Raw genomic sequence first — 19,743 nt, forward strand, 5'->3', positions numbered from 1 at the left:
CAGAGAGAGAGGCTGGTCTGCTGGATAGGGAGCTAGCCCTGAGAGACCTGGGTTCTACTCCCCCCATGGACTTCCTGTCTGACCCCACCCCAGGCCAATGCTTTAAGGACAGAATTTCAAAGGTGTTTAGGCACCCAAAGATGCAGTTAGATACCTAGTGGGGTTTACAAAGCACCAAATCTTCTAAGTGCATTTGAAAAACCTCATTAGGTGCCTAAATACCTTTGAAAATCTGGCCTTTAGTCTCTGTGTGCCTCAGTGCTCCACCTGTACAATGGGGATAACAGCATTGCTCTACCTCACCGAGAGGCTGGGAGGAGAAATAGGTTAGACGTTGTGAGGCACAGCCTCAGATACTGTGGTGATGGGGCCACGTAAGACCATGGGTAGAGTGGGAACCTCTCTATACATGGCTAGCCCTGCCCTGGGTCTGACCCCTTCTTTCCACCTACACCCCCAAATCTCCCCCTTTTCTGCATGTAACCTAGGCTCAGTGCTTCGCTATATTTTTTCTAAATCCCCTGTTCTTTCTAACACAACCCCTCCCCCCTCTCCAGAGACGTATTCCTCTTTTACAGGCTAAACTTCCATGTCTTTAATTTAATCACCAGCCAACTCCCTGAAAAAGCACAAGAGCAAATCCTCACAGACACACCCCTAGAACCCCGAGAAGGGGTATTCTATCTGCTACCCAAGATCCATAAACCTAGAAATCCTGGACACCCCATCATCTCAGGCATTGGCACCCTGACAGCAGGATTGTCTGGCTATGTAGACTCCCTCCTCAGGCCCTACGCTACCAGCACTCTTAGCTATCTTTGAGACACCACTGACTTCCTGAGGAAACTACAATCCATTGGTGATCTTCTTGAAAACACCATCCTAGCCACTATGGATGTAGAAGCCCTCTACACCAACACTCCACACAAAGATGGACTATAAGCCGTCAGGAACAGTATCCCTGATGATGTCATGACAAACCCAGTGGCTGAACTTTGTGACTTTTTCACATAACTATTTCACATTTGGGGACAATGTATACCTTCAAATCAGTGGCACTGCTATGGGTATCCGCATGGCCCCACAGCATGCCAACGTTTTTATGGCTGACTTAGAACCACGCTTCCTTAGCTCTCGTCCCCTAATGCCCCTATTCTGCGCTACATTCATCATCTGGACCCATGGGAAAGAAGTCCTTGAGGAATTCCACCATGATTTCAACAATTTCCATCCCACCATCAACCTCAGCCTGGACCAGTCCACACAAGAGAGCCACTTCCTGGACACTACAGTGCTAATAAGCAATGGTCACATAAACACCACCCTATACCGGAAACCTACTCACCGCTATACTTACCTACATGCCTCCACCTTTCATCCAGACCACACCACACGATCCATTGTCTACAGCCAAGCTCTACGATACAACCGCATTTGCTCCAACCCCTCAGCCAGAGACAAACACCTACAAGACCTCTATCAAGCAGTCTTACAAGTACAATACCCATCTGCTGAAGTGAAGACACAGATTGACAGAGCCAGAAGAGTATCCAGAAGTCACCTACTAAAGGACAGACCCAACAAAGAAAGTAACAGAACGCCACTAGCCGTCACCTTCAGCCCCCAACTAGAACCTCTCCAGTGCATCATCAAGGATCTACAACCTATCCTGAAGGATGACCCATCATTCTCACAGATCTTGGGAGACAGGCCAGTCCTTGCTTACAGACAGCCCCGCAACCTGAAGCAAATACTCACCAGCAACCATACAGCACACAACAAAACCACTAACCCAGGAACCTATCCTTGCAACAAAGCCTGCTGCCAACTGTGTCCACATAGCTATTCAGGGGACATCATCATAGGGCCTAATCACATCAGCCACACTATCAGAAGCTCGTTCACCTGCACATCTACCAATGTGATCTATGCCATCATGTGCCAGCAATGCCCCTCTGCCATGTACATTGGCCAAACCGGACAGTCCCTATGTAAAAGAATAAATGGACACAAATCAGACCTCAAGAATTATAACATTCAAAAACCAGTTGGAGAACACTTCAATCTCTTTGGTCACTCGATTACAGACCTAAAAAAAGTCACAATATTACAACAAAAAAACTTCAAAAACAGACTCCAACAAGAGACTGCTGACTTGGAATTAATTTGCAAACTGGACACCATTTACTTAGCCTTGAATAAAGACTGGGAGTGGATGGGTCATTACACAAAGTAAAACTATTTCCCCATGTTTATTTTCCCCCCTACTGTTCCTCACACTTTCTTGTCAACCGCTGGAAATGGCCCATCTTGATCATCACTACAAAAGGTCCCCCCCCCGTAATAGCTCACCTTACCTGATCACTCTCCTTATAGTGTGTATGGTAACACCCCTTGTTTCATGTCCCTGTACGTATACATATCTTCTTACTATATGTTCCATTCTATGCATCCGATGAAGTGGGCTGTAGCCCACGGAAGCTTATGCTCTAATAAACTGGTTAGTCTCTAAGGTGCCACAAGTCCTCCTGTTCTTTTTCGGATACAGACTAACAGGGCTGCTACTCTGAAACCGGCCTCTGTTTGTAAACAAAATCCTGACTCCCTGCCCGAGGGGCACCTCTCCTTTGCACAGCCTCACACGAGCCCTGTGCTGTGGTGAAGAGCTCCACCTGGGAGCTTGCACTGAGACTCGGGGGGCCGCTCTCCCCTGCCCAACTGGCGCCCTTGACTGGGGGGCGGGGGGAGCTTGCTGAGACGCCTGCACAGAGGGCTGAACACAGAAACGGGAGCGGGGGGGGTGCGGCTCATCCCCGGTGAAAGCCAGGCTCTGTCTCCAGGGCGGTCAAAGGGGAAGGGTCGCGGGGCCAGGCCCTAAGCGCTGGGGGGGGGAGGGGGGGGTTGTAAAACTCGACAAAGACTCCGGCGGGGGCGGACAAATGCAGCGTGCGGCGGCGACTCCCGCCCAGCAACGCGAGGCCGGCAGGGAAGCGCCAGGGGCTCGCCCGGGGGTGCTGTGGGGAGGAGGGAGGAGACGGCCCTGCCCAGGCCGGCCGGGTCTGGGATCCCCCTAGTCGCAGGCCTATGGGGTCGGGGCCGGGCAAGGACACCCGTTACCGCTCACCCCGGGCATGACAGGACCCCGAGCGGGACAACGACCCCCCCTCCCCGGCAGCCCTCGCCCTCAACCTACTTCACTCCGGCGCCATCGCCAGGGCCACTGCTCCCATGGCAACCGGCCTAGTCCACGCCCCCTGCGCATGCGCAACATCCTGCCGCGCGGCCGGGCCACATCTGCGCATGCGCCAGGCGAGCTGGCGATGGGGCGGGGACAGACTGCTTCCCCGCCTCGGTAACTCTCACGGCGTCCGGAGCTGTGAGCATGCGCAAAGTGATCCGAGCGGCGCTGGGGCCCGGGAGCTGCTGATGCCAGAGGCTCGGGCCCCGCTCTCGGCTGGGCCATGGCCCCGCGGCCCAAGGCCTTCAAGATCCGCAGGCTGCGCGGCCCCCAGAAGTACGGGGTGGCGGGGCGCAGCCTGCCGGAGCTGCTGCGCAAGGCGGGCAAGCGGCTGCAGGTGCGAGCCCCGGCGAGCCCGGCTGCGGGCAGCCCCAGGGCTCGGCCTGGCTCCGCGCCGTCGCTCCCCTGGGGCGGGCCCAAGGCGCTGTCAGGACGGCCCCCCCCGCCCCGCCCCGCGCGTCGCGGGGTGTTGGTGGGTGCCCCAGAGCTAGGGCACCTGAGCGCCCCCGACAGGCAGGCGCGTCCGAGCGTGGGGGGTGAGGGGCGCGTCGCCCTCAGAGCAGGGGGGCCTGTCTTCCCGGATACCCCCCCCCACCCCCACCCCGCTTTTCGGGAGCGGACGATCATGGGGCCCCGGCACCTTCACCCCGCCCCAGAGTCCAGGGAGGGCAGCTCTGGAGCCGCAGAGGCACCTCTCGGCGCTGGAGGAATCTGTATTTTTGCGCCGTCGCTGATGTTACACTGTTTATTTTAACGCATTTCACTTGTAAAGGTTTCTGTGGGTCCATTTGCAGAGAACCTTCATTAAAGTGCAACTGTGTGCGCGCGTGTGTTCTTTTTGTGAACAGCTTCCTTTTCCCGACTGCCGGCTCTGTTTGTATGAGGATGGGACAGAACTGACTGAAGGTTACTTCCACGGCGTTCCAGATAATACAGACCTTGTACTGCTAGCCCCAGGGGAGACCTGGCAGGGTTGTAAGTGGGAAAAAATTTAATCCGTTTATCTTGCAGCTTAAACAGTTTCACATTTCGAAACCCCAAAAGGGAAGGAGTCGGAACTTGGGATTTTATCTCCATCTTCGCAACTGTTGCTCAAGGTGACCTTGTAAAGGCCTCCTTGTGCCTCAGTTTACCAATCTGCAAAAGGGAGTATGATACCATACTAAAATTTCATTACAACATTCTACTGTGCATTTACTAGTCTGAACTACTAAAGCCAATCTACAGTGGTCATCTTAAGAATACATGTGGATGCATTATCATTGGGTTTTTGTTCACGCCCTTATTTTAAAAATGTGTGCAATGGGCTGCCCACTTTTTCGTGATGTGTTACTATATTACTAAGAAAAGGAGTACTACTGGTACCTTCGAGACTAACACATTTATTTGAGCATAAGCTTTCGTGAGCTACAGCTCAAGCAAGCTTATGCTCAGATAAATGTTAGTCTCGAAGGTGCCAGTAGTACTCCTTTTCTTTTTGCGAAGACAGACTAACACGGCGGCTACTCTGAAACCTTTATTACTAAGGTAAAAGTAAAAAGTAAACGGGAAGAAATTTCCCTCATTTTTCAGAGTTGGTTACTTGGGTGGAGAAAAGCCTGGTAGGTTTTTGAACAGGCACAGAATAAAAGTAAAGATGCCTTTACTCGCTCTGAGTGGAATCTTACTCCCCAAGTAGTCATGTTGAAGTCAATGGGGCTACTCTGAGCAAGGTGCTGTTCATCATGAATAAGGTGAGGGGAAGTTGGCCTGAAGGGAAACCCTTTGCTCCCACATTTCTGATGAAACACTAGAAAGTCAATACCGCGGGTTTGGATTTACTTTTAATTAAGATATAAATGTTGGCAAGTAGCATATTACTCTTTTAAAATGTTTTTTATTCCGTCCCAGAGAAACTTTTTATGGAACACACCAAACCCCAGCTGAAAGCACAGTTCAGACTACATAAGTTTTCCTAGCACTAGTTTGCTTTTTTCTTCATTTAAAACTACAGTTGTCAGTGACATAGATCACTTCCTAAATACATTTTACGCACAAAAAGATGACATTGTTGAGGCTGCACAAAAGCTGCTATCAGATGAGCAGGCTCCCAAGAGACAGAAGCTTCTAGTGGATCTCATATCAAACCTAAGTGAAAACATTTTGGCGGAAAGCAGAGAGGAAGACAGAAAGTGGTTTGAAGGTAAGTTCTGTATCAGTATAGCAGTTAAATCTCTCAGCAGAATGATAGATGAGATAGTTTAAAACAATTTCCATCTTTAATTTCTTAGATTTGATCACAACACATGGTCTAGGCCTTCAACTCCTCTATGCTTTATCAAATCTAATTCTAAAATGACCCAAGTGAAGAGGATCCTGCCATTTGCCTAGGAACATTGTACAGTTCAGTAGATCTGTCAGATATTCCTCTTACTTGCCTCCCATTTCTTTTACATATACAGTCTCTGGGCAACTCTTTAGTATTTAGATGTTTTTGATGTATATTCCTCTTTGTTTAGATATCTATTCCCTTTAGATGTCACTCAGTTAAGCTATATCTATTTGGCTCTTTTAATATCTCCTTTTAAACCCATCCATCTTGTACCCTAATCATTGTGATGTTCCTTTCTAAATACCCTTCAGTTTGTCATCTTTCTGATACAGAAGCGCCTGGAACTAAACATCGTATGCCAGGTATGGGCCATCAAGGAGTATCGTTAAGAGCAATGATTGGTATATGATTTATTAAGGGCAAACAATGTACTGAGCCCTATGTAAAGCCAAAATAGTAAGGCATTCTTGGTGTCCAGAGTGCTTACACTATGAACAGGGAAGCAAAGCAAATAAACAATCATACTCACTTCATTTCATAAAGAAAAGGAGCTAGAGATCCAGCCAAGTAAAACAACAGCTTGAGATTTTTTATACAAGTCATAAAATATTTATTTCTTTTAGGTATGGAGTCTCGCTTTAAGAATAAATCAAGTTATATGAGATACAGTTGTGAAAGCAGAATACGAAGTTATATGAAAGAGGTAAAAATTGCTGTTTTGAATGTAGCTTGGTTTCAAGCTGTTATTAAAAATAAATCTTTACATTAGACCTGAACAGCTGAATTTTTTCCATAAACAGCCATGGAACTATAAGTTTTACATTTAAATCTATTGGATTTATTAAGTAGATTCAGGGTGCAGTAGGCACTGTCTGAGCTAGGAATGACATAGTGCTTTTTATTTTCTTAAAGGTTAGCAGTTATACTTCAGCTGTTCATCCAGCAGCACAAGCAGAATATAAAAGAATAACTGACTTTATGTTGGATAAACTGAAGTCTGTTAAATATAATGGCTGTTACTTTGACAGAAGAGAGGAGGCGGCGGTCCGCCTCTGCACTACTGAGGGATGGTTCTCCTGTCAAGTAAGAAACTATTTCAAAGACAAATAAGTGTGTGTAATGTATATTTTATGTGCTGTGCTTATGAAAATAAATTGTAATGGGAGTTATGCATTTAAAGGCAGAATAAGCCTTTGGGCACTGCAAACTATTAAACTGAAGAGAAATAATTTACCTACCTACAGTGACTGAAGGACGCTGCCAGCATAATTTGTTCTCAGATAAAATTCTTTGGTGTTTTTACTAAATTTAAACAAGACTTAAGACCAACAAGTGTTTTGTTTTTGTTTTTTGGAGTGATATTTTAAACATTGCAGCACTGAGAGTGAAACTGACTAATTACTTTGAGCATCCAACTTTTGAGAAGCAAAGTGTGGCATATTACCTCTTATTAATCAAGGGTGTGGGTAACATAACTAACTGATTTACAACATTTTTAAGTTGACAGTGTCCCTTTGCTGATTGTCATACTGCTGAACAAATTCAAGCCTTACTAGGGGAGGCAGGGCTTTCCAGGATTCTGTATTTTATTTAAGTAAAATGTCTGATTTAGGCTGATATTTCTGTTAGGCTTTCAGCAGGACATGGTGCCAACGGTTGTGTAAACAATCACCTAGCTTTAAAAGAGGACTTGTTTCTTGCCCTTTATAAGCTAAAAATTGGATTTCACATCTGCTCTCCTGAACCACTGATCCCCAAATTGTTGTAAAACAGCAGCGGTATCAGGGGCTTCAGTACAAGCTTTCCAATCATTGTTAAAAGTTCCACCATGCTAAGAGCTGCCCTCCATTCACCTCTTACATAGGCACACATTTCACAGTCATTTCTTAGCCAGAGTTCTCTGCTGCAGCAAGTGCTGGCATGCTGTACAGCAGTGGTGGGCAACCTGCAACCCATCAGGGTAATCCGCTGGTGGGCTGCAAGACAGTGTTTACATTAACCGTCCTTAGGCACGGCCACCCATGGCTCCCAGTGGCACGGTCACGGTTCCACAGTGGCGTGGGCTGCAGGGACATGCTGCCTGCCGCTTCCCACAGCTCCTATTGGCCGGGAACGGCAAACTGTGGTCACTGGGAGCTGCGGGCAGCTGTGCCTAAGGACAGTCAATGTAAACACGGTCTTGCAGCCCACCAGCAGATTACCCTGATGGGCTGCAGGTTGCCCACCACTGCTCTACAGTGATGGAATTTGAGGAAAGAGATAACTACTTAGATACCTAATTAAATACAAGCATACGTTAGCTTACTGATATTGATTGCTTATTTGTGCAGGGAAGAACTATTAAAATTTTATCCTGTGTTTCCAAAGGCAGGCTTTGTCAGTGGATGGCCTTGATTCTTCCCATATCTTTTCCTATGCAACAAGTCGAATACATTTTGCTGGGTGGATACTATCCCTCTGCCTTTCTTTTTACAGGGTCCTTTTGACAGGGATTACTGCCTGTGTAAACATTCCATCAATCCCTACAGTAACAGGGAGAGCAGAATCCTCTTCAGTACGTGGAATCTCGATCATATGTACGTATAAAACATTAAACCAAACATACCTGTTACACACCTTCCACCTTCAGCATTAAACAAGATACCAACCCAGCTTGTTTTCATCTTATGGGGAAGTCTGATGGTTGGTCTGCTCATTTTATCCTAAATCCACTGAGATGGAAGGTTTGCAGAAATGGGTGGCAAGATAGAAATCTACAATACATACTACATTCTAGTACATTCATTGTTAGCTGCTCTTCCCTTACCCCTAACTTCTCTGTGTATTAAAAACATCCCCCACTAGGCTCCTCAGGTGACTAGTCTTTCATTTCTGCCCCTGCCCAAAGCTGTTTCAGGTGTTATGTAATTAGAAATTACATAGGATTCTAGGGTCCACATTACTCATGCTAAGCTCCTTTCTTTAGAATTTAAAAAAAACTACCATCACCACCACACACATCCTAATATCAATGCAGAAAAATCTTACACATGACTGAAAGGTTAGCTCCCATCCTTCCTTTAGGGAATACATACATGGTTTGTTAAAAGGAAGTTTGTTACGGTCAATAATGGAAAATGCTTCCCTCATTTTATATTGCAGAATAGAGAAGAAACGTACTATTGTACCAACACTGGCAGAAGCTGTCAAAGAACAAGATGGAAGGGAAGTAGCCTGGGAATACTTCTATCAGTTGCTATTTACTCTGGAAAATTTAAAACTAGTGCATATTGCTTGCCATAAGAAAGCCAGCCATAATCTCACCTGTGACAAAACTAAAATATACAGAAAAAGAAAGCGAATGCAGAAGGTCTCAAAGTGACTTCCCTGAAGATGGCTTTTTGCTGTGGTTTTCTAAACTATATGAAAGGACACCATTTATAATATTTCTGAAATTCTTAGTGAAAGAACATCATAGATTGATCTCTTCTTGCTAAATTTCCTAATATGTGTGGCTGCAATCAAACCTCATTCAAACATTTGTCATTCCACCTTTCATACAGTTGGTTTCTGAGGCCCCAGCTCATTTTCTGTGAGGTAGTTAAGTTGTTCTACAGAGCTTACAGCTGGGCAAACAATCTGTGTGCCTTAGATTTACCAAAGGCTACCACACAGTTAGTGGCAGAGCTACTCCCAGTTCTGTGTCCCTGTGATCTCTGCTCTAATCTACTAATGACTCCCATTTTTAACCTATTATTTTACATACATATTTTCTAAAGAAACTTATCAGTGGTGCTAGATTCTTTTTTTTTCTTGGTTCATATTCCTCTTTTGTTTTTTTTAAAAAAACATCTTCTAACTTCCTTGGCTGCTTGACATTTCTTACAGTGTTGTGCAGTACTGCATATGAAGGATATTATAGGAAAAGGCATTGTATGTTCAATATCTTCGATAATTGTCTGTTCATCAGCTGTGCTCCCCTATACCTCTTAATTATGTAGTAAAACGTGAATGATTTTTTTTAAAAAAGGCCCTCTGGAATCAACTGAATTCTCAGGAACTATGTTAATGTAAAACTTCAATGTATTTTTATATATTTGTTTAATAAAGATCTTTCAGGCATCTTACCTCATACATAAGTATAAAGGAGAGATAAGGTGTGTACAAGCAACTAGTGCAAAATCAAATGAACTAAGACCCACTTCTGATAGAGTGAAGTATAAATTGGTCAGGCTAGAATAATGTCTTTTGGCACAGAGTTGTGTTTTTACATTTGGTGAAACACTAGTCACAACATGCCTGTCTGTTTTTTCCATGTACTTGCGTCTCTCTCTTTTCCACCACAAACACTACTCCAAGTAGCATTAGGTTATTAGTAAAAAAGTACCATCTTATTGTTCAAAGTGGGGAAGTTTTACTATATAAAGTGAGTAACAAACTCAGAAAATAAGCATTCAGCATTGCTGCTATACAATGAGCGGGTGCATTTTTAAAACAGGGCTATGGCAGACCCAATAGTTACCTGTCCCTGTTAATTTTTAAACATATACTTCTTTATACAATCAAAACAATTGAATAGTAATCTGCAACTGTTTTAATACCAGTAAATAAGAAATCTACACATTCACTCCAGGATATTTTTGGAGATGTAACAACAAAATGAAGATCCTGTTCTTGCCCTGCTGACAAATCTAATGTCGTCTATACAGTATGTTCCCTAAATAATTTAATATCACCCTTTAAGATGCTATTCAAAATAAATGTTATTCCGCCTGAATAGACACTTACGAGGTACAGGGGTTTACAAATAAATCCCCAAAAGCCTGAAAGACAAAAGCTATAGGGATTACAGCAAGATTTAGTTAAAAATCGTAACTACACTATTTTAAAAAAGTTGAATGCCTCTGTATTAGAAAAGAGGAAAAGCACTAAGACATTGCTGACAGTAATATATCAGAAGTGAAAATAAGTGAATGAACATATCATATACAATTCATTCAGCTTTTATGTGGATGCTTAATAGGCAATAGCTGTAGAAATGAATATATATGTAAGCCATCTGCTGAGATGTTTCCTACTTTTCTAGAAGTATAGAGAGCAAGTACTTAAATGTTTCAAAAATAAAGATCTAGAAGCTTATTGCCTAATAACCACTGCCAGTGAAGTGTTACCAATGTTAGATAAACTAACAATTTTCATGAAGTCATTTGAAGCTGCTCATTTTCCAAAACCACTACAACCTGGGAAAATCAGGCAGACCAACCTTATTCTGTACTTCCAACACCCATTCATCTAGTAATAAATGGTTGAAGAAAGCTCAGAGATTAGTTTTTATTCCTTCTTGAGCATCAACAGATTTACTGAGCTCCCATAAATAAGAGCTGTGTAAACCAACTGAAGAAAAACAGTAAGGTTACATAGGTATAAATGAGGGCAATATTTATCCTGCAGTATCTTTACTGCTGGTAATATATGTGAAAGAAAGAAAACCCAGCTTATACCTCAGATGGTAGGTGGAGTTCATTGAACAGAGAGTAAAGCTCTCATACTTGTTTGTAAAATAAGCACATCTGGTCATCTAGAGACAAAACAGAACCCACACTGACATTTGTACAGGGCCATTTTTTCCAACAGAACCACAATTTAAAGGTTTGTAAGTTGAATTGATTAGTTTCAGAAGTAAACAAATGGTATAACACTAAACATAAGAAATACAGGATGGACTCCCTCTTAGGTATTGGGTACCAGCAGCTTACTTACTAGGCACCTATGAAGGACACAAACGTGTTAGTCACATTTTGCTTTTAAGGTTTTTCTTCTTTTTAAGAAGATCACTGTTAGCCCCACGGCGACCTGTGTTGTACGTGCTCAAATTTACATAATGCTCGTTAGCTGTTCCTCTTCGCACCAAAGAGATAAAGTAAAATTGCTTAGTTTATTAAAGCAACAAGTCCTTTAATGCTGTTAAATTGGTAAATCAGTAGCTGTGGCTTCTAAATCCTACAGACTTCATACTTCCACATTCACTAGTAAAGGCACTCACTCTCTTCCACACCCAGCTTCGGGGTTTTGTCTAGGATTCCTAGAGAAACTGTCTGTTTCTCTAGGAAAGGCACTTGTACAAAGATGTCATGCCAGTGAAATGTGATGGGTAGGGCAGCTAATTATAATAGGATCACTAATTATTTTAACAGACTTATAGAAAGAGACAATTTAACAACTATAAAAGTTATGTTTTTTGCATTCTGTGCTTAAAGTGCATCGTTGTCGTCGTCATCGTCTTCCTTTGCAATGAAGTGTAGCTTTCTAAATTCCCGCCTGCTCATTGTGGTGCATGTGACTGCAGCTGCTGGGAGGTCCTTTAAGAAAGAGAATTTATTAACAAAAGCCAGCTGCTGTAGCAACTAAACAGCCCTCCCATACAGACATTTCACATTACTTTATACAGGTTCCTCAACTGGTATATGCTAGACATTAACATATACTCTACTGCAGCTGACTGTGTTCACATACATCTTAAGCAAAAGCAGTCTGAGGTGAGCCTGCTCAAACTGCTCATTTTTTGCTCTTAACATCTGCCTTAATGTGTGGTTCTTGCTTTCTTTTTTTAATACTTGGGGGGAAAAAATTGGGCTAAGTGCTCTACAAACAAATCCGAACATTACCCCTGTATGATGGTTAAGTATTATTCCTCATTAAACAGCTGGGGAAAAAGATTATGTCTTGTCCAAAATTACAATGTGTCAGTGGTGGATCTGGGAATAGAACTCAAAATCCTGTCCCATACTCAATCCATTAGTTCAGCTGGTGGAAAATTTCTGTTCTGTGGGAAAATTCTCAAAAATCCTGATTCAGAAACATTCTTTTGCTTAGGTAAAAATGTTTAGTTTTGGTTGTCATATTAGAATATGAAAGATGGTCTTATATTTAATATTATTAAAATATAGTAAGTCAAAAATTTGACACTATTGAAATGAAACATTTTACCTTACCAAAACAAAATGATAAAAGCTGAAAAAAACATTTAGACATTTTCCTTTCAAAATCAAAAGTTCCTGCAAAATGTTTCAATTTAGATTAAACCCCCCCCTTAAAAAACAAAACAAAACATCAAAATGTTCAGTTGAAAGATTATCAGCCGGCTGTACCCAATAGCTCAGGATGCTTTGAGCAGGGGTTGGACTAGATGACTTCCTGAGGTCCCTTCCAACGCTGATATTCTATGATTCTATGTTTGTCTAACAGATTGTCAATATTGGTCAAATTTGCTTGAAGTTTTGGCACCACTCTAACATTCTTTGGACATATAGACTAGAAGCTAAAAAGGAGTTCATAGGAGCAAAATTAAAACAAACAAAAAAAAAACACTTCAGAGTTTTATTCTTCTTACCTGCATGAACTCAATGTTTCCAAAGAATCGATCCACTGGCATTGGCTGGTTACTGTCCTCATCTAAGAAAGCACTATTATCCAATTGAATTGGTTTCTTCTGGAGATCCACGGTCTCCAGCCCAGACTCATCTGAAAACGCAGTTCCACAGCTGCTCTCCTCTTCCACATTTGGGATATGGTTTTGCAGAAAAGTTTCACCTTCCTCTTTCTTTGGTGGGCAGCTCTTTCCCTTCAGTGCAGATGGTTTTATGGAAATATCATCATCATTCCCCTCTCTCTCTTCATTAATCTTTGGTGCACTTTTGATTTTACTCTGTAAAGGTTTCATATTGGGGTCAACTGAGTCTCCCAAGAGTTGAGTCTCATCAGATGTTTCCGTTGGTTCTTTCAGACAGCGAACACTTCCATTTCCAGATACAAGTTCTTGTAACTGCAGTTTCACTAGGCTGTTTTTTTCACATTTTAGCCTCTTTGAAGGGCGTCTGTCAGTTGCTTTGTGTGAAGAAGCCTATCACAAAGAAAGAAGATCTAAGGTCTAGTTCAAATAAACTTCACTAGACAACATTAGTGGCAGGCTGGATATGGAGCTTAACAGCTTAATGAAGTGAACACTGGGTGTTCTTTAAGGGGCTGCCGTTTGATCTAAAGCTATATGCTTAAGTAAAGTTGATTTTATGATAAACAGTGGGTTTAAAATTTGACGCAATTACATTTCACAAAATTACAAACAATCAATCACCATTTGGAATCCTCTTCCCATAGAAAGCACAGAACTAACGTAGCATGTGGATGATCACCCATCATATTTTTCACAATATTCTTCTTGATAATTACCATAACAGAACAAACAACTTTATACACCTTATTTTATGAGATAGCTATATAGGAATTCACAAGACAGTACATACACACATGGTTTACCACAGTGCACTTTATGCTGTGAACAACAAATCCAGAAAACTGACTCCACAATGTATAAACTTGTTCCCTTGATTGTGTTTTTTTGCATAGCCATATAATCAAAATAACGTAAATATAGTGAATCTGAAACGTTTTCTTTAACCAATTCTCAAGCTAAATCGATCACACTGGTGGCTCATTTTGTAGCTGTTTATAATTAGATGCAAAAAACCCTTCGTTGCTGTGTTTAAACAGATTTTAAACCTCAGAAGAACTGTGGTTCCCACAGCAGCCATAAGTAGGCCACATTGCACATATATTAAAGGTAAAACCCTAGACAGAAAGTAAGGGATAATGATTGCTGGGGAGGACACATTATTTCTTAGTAATTAGTGACGTGCTGAAGAAATGGAGTCATTAACCTCACCAGCCATTGACTGACCAGAAAATGCCTTAACTATTCATTATTGCCATTATCAACCATGAAACTGTAAGTTTAAGGAAAAATAAATTACCACTTTATAAACTCAAGATAAAACTACATATTACTATAGAGTACTTTTTTTTTTTTTAAACAGAACAGGTTAACTGCTAGTACAGTAGTCAACAGGAAGACAGGATTTCACTTCCAGTGTGTTCCTCTATAGTATGCTGTTGTTCCTTAGAACCATTTAATGAACCTTAGAACCAAGGTTTTATGATACAAAACTGGACAATTCAACCTCCGTATAGACATAATATGCAAAAAAACCTTGTTTTTAGAGTGAAAAGGAAAAGGTGCCAGTGCATTTATTTGCATGTACGCACCACTGGTTGCATGTTTAGAAAACATGCCACTGCCACCCTGATATTCTGAAGTAACAACCTGAGGAATCAGAATTAGTTATATATGATCTGGCGTACCTCAAATTACTGACACATCCATATTAACATGCAAAATGAATGTTCCATATGTTAATATATTAAATGTTCATCGCTATGTTTCTTTATATAGCTAATACAAGGCATGTATGTTATGCATGTTTATTTCCATCTCCCTTGCTCTCTGGATAATCATGTGTAAATTAACTAAAGTTTAGCTGTAGCCGTGTCAGTCCCAGGATGCTGGGGAGACAAGGTGGTTGAGGTAATATCTTTTATAGGACCAATTTCTATTGAATGGTCCCTTAGCATTTAGCTGTGACACTCTAGGGTACCTTTCCCAGACCTGAAGAAGAGCTCTGTGTGGCTCAAAAGCTAGTCCCTCTCACTAACAGAAGTTGGTCCAATAAAAGATATTACAGAGACAAAGTGGGTGAAGTAACTGAAAACATTTTGTACAACATATAATTTTCATGGCCTTACTAAAAGTCAAAACATCCCCTATATCATACTCCAAAATGAACAGCTCAGTGCAAAATGAAGTTACTTAACGTTCTTAAAACATTTCAGAAAGTGAAAGTCACAGGTTTTTCCTACCAGACACACTGTTTTTGTGGATTTGCAAAGATCAACCTCTTGATGAGATGAAGACTGGGTTGCTGCGTTGTTTCCAGCCTTCTGGCGTTCTGAAGATGGCACTCCATCTGCAAGCTAAACCAGATGCAATTTTACAGTGCAGAAGGGATGTGGGGGTTTTGTTAAATCTTTAGCAGTAGAAGCACCCATTTGAGCAACAAGGACTCTCCGAAAGTATCACGGTGTGCACCCAAACGATCTGACACAGATCCCACAGGAACGCAGGGCAGACCGCTGAGGCAGAATCCTCTCTCCATTTAGGTAAGGCGGGAGGTTCGCCTCCTTATCACGTGGGAGAAGTCCGCACCCGAACTTGGAAGTGGTTAGGGTTAGCAAGAGAGATCGGGACAGGAACAAGATGGCTTTTAACCTCTGTCCAGCACCCCCCCACAGCTGCTCCCACCAGGGCAGGGTGTGGGGCCGCCGGTTGGGGGGGGGGGGGGGGGCGCCGGCTGGGGGGGTGGGCAAAGGGCGCACGGGGGGGGCGCCGGCTGGGGGGGGGGGCAAAGGGCGCACAGGGGGGGCGCCGGCTGGGGGGGGGGCAAAGGGCGCACAGGGGGGGCGCCGGCTGGGGGCAGTCGGGGGGGGCAAAGGGCGCACAGGGGGGGCGCTGGTTGGGGGCAGTCGGGGGGGGTAAAGGGCGCACGGGGGGCGCTGGTTGGGGGCAGTCGGGGGGGGTAAAGGGCGCACGGGGGGCGGTGGTTGGGGGCAGTCTGGGGGGGTAAAGGGCGCACGGGGGGGGCGCCGGTTGGGGGGGGTAAAGGGCGCACGGGGGGGCGCTGGTTGGGGGCAGTCTGGGGGGGTAAAGGGCGCACGGGGGGCGCTGGTTGGGGGCAGTCTGGGGGGGTAAAGGGCGCACGGGGGGCGCTGGTTGGGGGCAGTCTGGGGGGGTAAAGGGCGCACGGGGGGCGCTGGTTGGGGGCAGTCTGGGGGGGTAAAGGGCGCACGGGGGGCGCTGGTTGTGGCAGTCGGGGGGTAAAGGGCGCACGGGGGGCGGTGGTTGGGGGCAGTCTGGGGGGGGTAAAGGGCGCACGGGGGCGGTGGTTGGGGGCAGTCTGGGGGGGTAAAGGGCGCACGGGGGGCGGTGGTTGGGGGCAGTCTGGGGGGGTAAAGGGCGCACGGGGGGCGCTGGTTGGGGGCAGTCTGGGGGGGTAAAGGGCGCACGGGGGGCGCTGGTTGGGGGCAGTCTGGGGGGGTAAAGGGCGCACGGGGGGCGCTGGTTGGGGGCAGTCTGGGGGGGTAAAGGGCGCACGGGGGGCGCTGGTTGTGGCAGTCGGGGGGTAAAGGGCGCACGGGGGGCGGTGGTTGGGGGCAGTCTGGGGGGGGTAAAGGGCGCACGGGGGCGGTGGTTGGGGGCAGTCTGGGGGGGTAAAGGGCGCACGGGGGGCGGTGGTTGGGGGCAGTCTGGGGGGGTAAAGGGCGCACGGGGGGCGCTGGTTGGGGGCAGTCTGGGGGGGTAAAGGGCGCACGGGGGGCGCTGGTTGTGGCAGTCGGGGGGTAAAGGGCGCACGGGGGGCGGTGGTTGGGGGCAGTCTGGGGGGGGTAAAGGGCGCACGGGGGCGGTGGTTGGGGGCAGTCTGGGGGGGTAAAGGGCGCACGGGGGGCGGTGGTTGGGGGCAGTCTGGGGGGGTAAAGGGCGCACGGGGGGCGCTGGTTGGGGGCAGTCTGGGGGGGTAAAGGGCGCACGGGGGGCGGTGGTTGGGGGCAGTCTGGGGGGGTAAAGGGCGCACGGGGGGGCGCTGGTTGGGGGGGTAAAGGGCGCACGGGGGGGCGCTGGTTGGGGGGGTAAAGGGCGCACGGGGGGGCGCTGGTTGGGGGGGTAAAGGGCGCACGGGGGGGCGCTGGTTGGGGCAGTCGGGGGGTAAAGGGCGCACGGGGGGCGCTGGTTGGGGCAGTCGGGGGGGTAAAGGGCGCACGGGGGGCGCTGGTTGGGGGCAGTCGGGGGGGGGTAAAGGGGGCACGGGGGGGCGCTGGTTGTGGCAGTCTGGGGGGGTAAAGGGGGCACGGGGGGCGCTGGTTGGGGGCAGTCTGGGGGGGTAAAGGGCGCACAGGGGGGCGCCGGTTGGGGGGGGTAAAGGGCGCACGGGGGGGCGCCGGTTGGGGGGGGTAAAGGGCGCACGGGGGGCGCTGGTTGGGGGCAGTCTGGGGGGGTAAAGGGCGCACGGGGGGCGCTGGTTGGGGGCAGTCTGGGGGGGTAAAGGGCGCACGGGGGGGCGCTGGTTGGGGCAGTCGGGGGGGTAAAGGGCGCACGGGGGGCGCTGGTTGGGGCAGTCGGGGGGGTAAAGGGCGCACGGGGGGCGCTGGTTGGGGCAGTCGGGGGGGTAAAGGGCGCACGGGGGGGCGCTGGTTGGGGCAGTCGGGGGGGTAAAGGGCGCACGGGGGGGCGCTGGTTGGGGCAGTCGGGGGGGTAAAGGGCGCACGGGGGGGCGCTGGTTGGGGCAGTCGGGGGGGTAAAGGGCGCACGGGGGGGCGCTGGTTGGGGCAGTCGGGGGGGTAAAGGGCGCACGGGGGGCGCTGGTTGGGGGCAGTCTGGGGGGGTAAAGGGCGCACGGGGGGCGCTGGTTGGGGGCAGTCTGGGGGGGTAAAGGGCGCACGGGGGGCGCTGGTTGGGGCAGTCTGGGGGGGTAAAGGGCGCACGGGGGGCGCTGGTTGGGGGCAGTCTGGGGGGGTAAAGGGCGCACGGGGGGCGCTGGTTGGGGCAGTCGGGGGGGTAAAGGGCGCACGGGGGGGCGCTGGTTGGGGCAGTCGGGGGGGTAAAGGGCGCACGGGGGGCGCTGGTTGGGGCAGTCGGGGGGTAAAGGGCGCACGGGGGGGCGCTGGTTGGGGCAGTCGGGGGGGTAAAGGGCGCACGGGGGGGGCGCTGGTTGGGGCAGTCGGGGGGGTAAAGGGCGCACGGGGGGGCGCTGGTTGGGGCAGTCGGGGGGGTAAAGGGCGCACGGGGGGGCGCTGGTTGGGGCAGTCGGGGGGGTAAAGGGCGCACGGGGGGGCGCTGGTTGGGGCAGTCGGGGGGGTAAAGGGCGCACGGGGGGGCGCTGGTTGGGGCAGTCGGGGGGGTAAAGGGCGCACGGGGGGGCGCTGGTTGGGGCAGTCGGGGGGGTAAAGGGCGCACGGGGGGGCGCTGGTTGGGGCAGTCGGGGGGGTAAAGGGCGCACGGGGGGGCGCTGGTTGGGGCAGTCGGGGGGGTAAAGGGCGCACGGGGGGCGCTGGTTGGGGCAGTCGGGGGGGTAAAGGGCGCACGGGGGGGCGCTGGTTGGGGCAGTCGGGGGGGTAAAGGGCGCACGGGGGGCGCTGGTTGGGGCAGTCGGGGGGGTAAAGGGCGCACGGGGGGGCGCTGGTTGGGGCAGTCGGGGGGGTAAAGGGCGCACGGGGGGCGCTGGTTGGGGCAGTCGGGGGGGTAAAGGGCGCACGGGGGGCGCTGGTTGGGGCAGTCGGGGGGGTAAAGGGCGCACGGGGGGGCGCTGGTTGGGGCAGTCGGGGGGGCAAAGGGCGCACGGGGGGGGCTGTTGGAGGGTAAAGGGGGGTGGAGAGAGGAGGGGCGCTCGGGGGGGCGCTTTGACCGTGTAGCCCCCCCCACCCCAGGGGAGCGTGACTGGCCCGGCCAGAGCCGCTCCGGGCTCGGGCTCTCCTCACCTTTCGGGTCCTCATAAGACGCCCAGGAGGGGGCGGCTCTGGCCGGGCGCCGCCAGCTCCCCCAGCTGCCTCCCCCGCCCCAGCCGGCGCCGCGCCGCTTCCGGGACGAGCTCGGACGTCGCCCGCCGCCGTGCCGACGACACTACGCCACGCACGCGGCGGCCGCCATCTTTGTGATGGGGGGGAAAGGCGGGGGAAGACAGACAGAGAACAGGCGCCATCTTTGTGAAGGGCGCAGCCGCCTTCCCCCCCCCCCCCCGCCGCGTGGTTGTGAAGAAAAGCTTGAAAATGTGACCCTTAAAAAAGCTCAAAGTCCAGAAAGCAAAAAGAAACCCCACATTTATTGTTTTAGAAAAAGTCATGATTTTAAACTAATCTCATGATTTCCGGGGCCGCACTCATGATGTTTGAATGGCTGATATTGTAATATTATAGCTAATGTTTCCGATCTCTGGGATGAGGGCAATAGGGGTGTATGTGAGGGAAAGTCACTTCATTTACAATGAGATCCTTTCAGCTTCGTCTTGCTCTGACTTTTGCTTTCTCAGAAAAATGGCACACCTGCAGAGCCATGGCTCTCAAATGTCCCTCATCACAAGGGAACATCACTCATTTTAGTGTTAAAGTTACTTATACCCCTCTCCGCCATTGTGACAGACTTTTATTATGGACAATTATTTTACATCAGAAATAAAGAGTCTGGAAACTGTTGCTATCAAAAGACTGATTACACAACACGATGGAATCCTGCCGGGTTTGAAATTGCCTGAATTAATAATTTTGGTGTGTTCCCGAT

The 19,743-nt window shown here is 48.4% G+C and overlaps 3 protein-coding genes across 7 annotated transcripts in view; 1 reads left to right on the top strand and 2 right to left on the bottom strand.

Annotated features, from left to right (window-relative positions):
* Positions 1-3,296, bottom strand: part of CEP104 (centrosomal protein 104) — a 39,562-nt gene extending 36,266 nt beyond the window's left edge. For 3 of the 4 annotated variants that reach the window (XR_012155534.1, XM_073316541.1, XM_073316538.1), the window contains exon 1: positions 3,194-3,296. The gene's annotated coding sequence lies outside the window, so the exon portion shown is untranslated. The other variant, XM_073316539.1, reaches the window with a different exon arrangement.
* Positions 3,297-3,365: 69 nt separating this feature from the next.
* Positions 3,366-10,815, top strand: DFFB (DNA fragmentation factor subunit beta). Of its 2 annotated transcripts, XM_073316544.1 has the most exons (8): positions 3,366-3,575; positions 4,087-4,213; positions 5,232-5,420; positions 5,861-5,911; positions 6,173-6,252; positions 6,462-6,632; positions 8,025-8,125; positions 8,691-10,815. In XM_073316544.1, the coding sequence occupies exons 1-8, from the start codon at positions 3,462-3,464 to the stop codon at positions 8,908-8,910; spliced, it is 1,053 nt and encodes a 350-aa protein (XP_073172645.1). In that variant the 5' UTR covers positions 3,366-3,461; the 3' UTR covers positions 8,911-10,815. The 2 variants fall into 2 exon arrangements, with proteins under 2 accessions (XP_073172645.1, XP_073172646.1); XM_073316545.1 differs by lacking the exon at positions 5,861-5,911 and having other exon boundaries at positions 3,367-3,575.
* C18H1orf174 (chromosome 18 C1orf174 homolog) lies at positions 8,030-19,076 on the bottom strand. Its single transcript, XM_073316546.1, has 4 exons — positions 18,948-19,076; positions 15,279-15,392; positions 12,919-13,428; positions 8,030-11,887 (listed from the first exon to the last, which is right to left on the bottom strand). The coding sequence occupies exons 1-4, from the start codon at positions 18,960-18,962 to the stop codon at positions 11,780-11,782; spliced, it is 747 nt and encodes a 248-aa protein (XP_073172647.1). The 5' UTR covers positions 18,963-19,076; the 3' UTR covers positions 8,030-11,779.
* Positions 19,077-19,743: the final 667 nt, after the last annotated feature.

Source organism: Lepidochelys kempii, chromosome 18 (assembly GCF_965140265.1).
Source record: "Lepidochelys kempii isolate rLepKem1 chromosome 18, rLepKem1.hap2, whole genome shotgun sequence".
NCBI lineage: Eukaryota > Metazoa > Chordata > Testudines > Cheloniidae > Lepidochelys > Lepidochelys kempii.